At 70.2% G+C, this 574-nt stretch overlaps 1 protein-coding gene across 1 annotated transcript; it reads left to right on the forward strand.

Moving 5' to 3' along the window:
• Window positions 1-345: 345 nt before the first annotated feature.
• Window positions 346-556, forward strand: MNEG_15581 (hypothetical protein; the record flags this gene model as incomplete). Its single annotated transcript, XM_014035948.1, has 1 exon — window positions 346-556. A coding segment is annotated over one exon (211 nt), but the record flags the coding sequence as incomplete, so codon positions are not given.
• Between the last annotated feature and the right edge of the window lie 18 nt (window positions 557-574).

A 574-nucleotide genomic window follows, 5' to 3' on the forward strand; every position in this document is an offset into this window, starting at 1 on the left:
AGCGGGCCGGCCCCCGGGGGGGCGCCTCGCGCGGGTGCGTCCGCGGGGCCCGCCCAACGGCGGCGGGGCGGAGCGCGGCTTTGCCGTCTGGGGGTGTGAATAGAGGGCTTGGCGGCATGCCGCGCGGGGAGGGACAATAAACCTACTTCTGTCATAGCACCACAGCCATGAGATCCCCCGAGTGATTCTGATGATGACCAGAGCGCCTGAATTTCCCGTCGGCTGTACAGCAGGCGACGCGCCAGCCAGCGGCGGCCGGCGGGCCGCGAGTGCAAGTCCACTGCGGCACACGCGCCGGCGGCCAGACGCTGACCGGGCACAGACCCCTTCCCTTCATCCTTTCAGCCCCCATTCCTCCAGCTGCAGCGAATGCCGGAATCACAACGGGGGCCGCCCGGGCCGCGCCGTCTCGTCAGTCGTGGAAGTTCTGGTCGTCTGCCTGGGGGGCTGCGGCGCGGACTGTGACGCGTATCTGCTCGTCGGACTGTGTTTGGGGCCGTTGGGCTGCCAGGTAGCGCGCGTTGAGGGAGAGGGCGGCCGGGGGGAGGTCGGTTAGGAACCAGGGGTCCTGGGG

The sequence above is a fragment of the Monoraphidium neglectum genome (genome assembly GCF_000611645.1).
Source record: "Monoraphidium neglectum strain SAG 48.87 unplaced genomic scaffold scaffold05456, whole genome shotgun sequence".
In the NCBI taxonomy this organism is placed as follows: Eukaryota; Viridiplantae; Chlorophyta; class Chlorophyceae; order Sphaeropleales; family Selenastraceae; genus Monoraphidium; species Monoraphidium neglectum.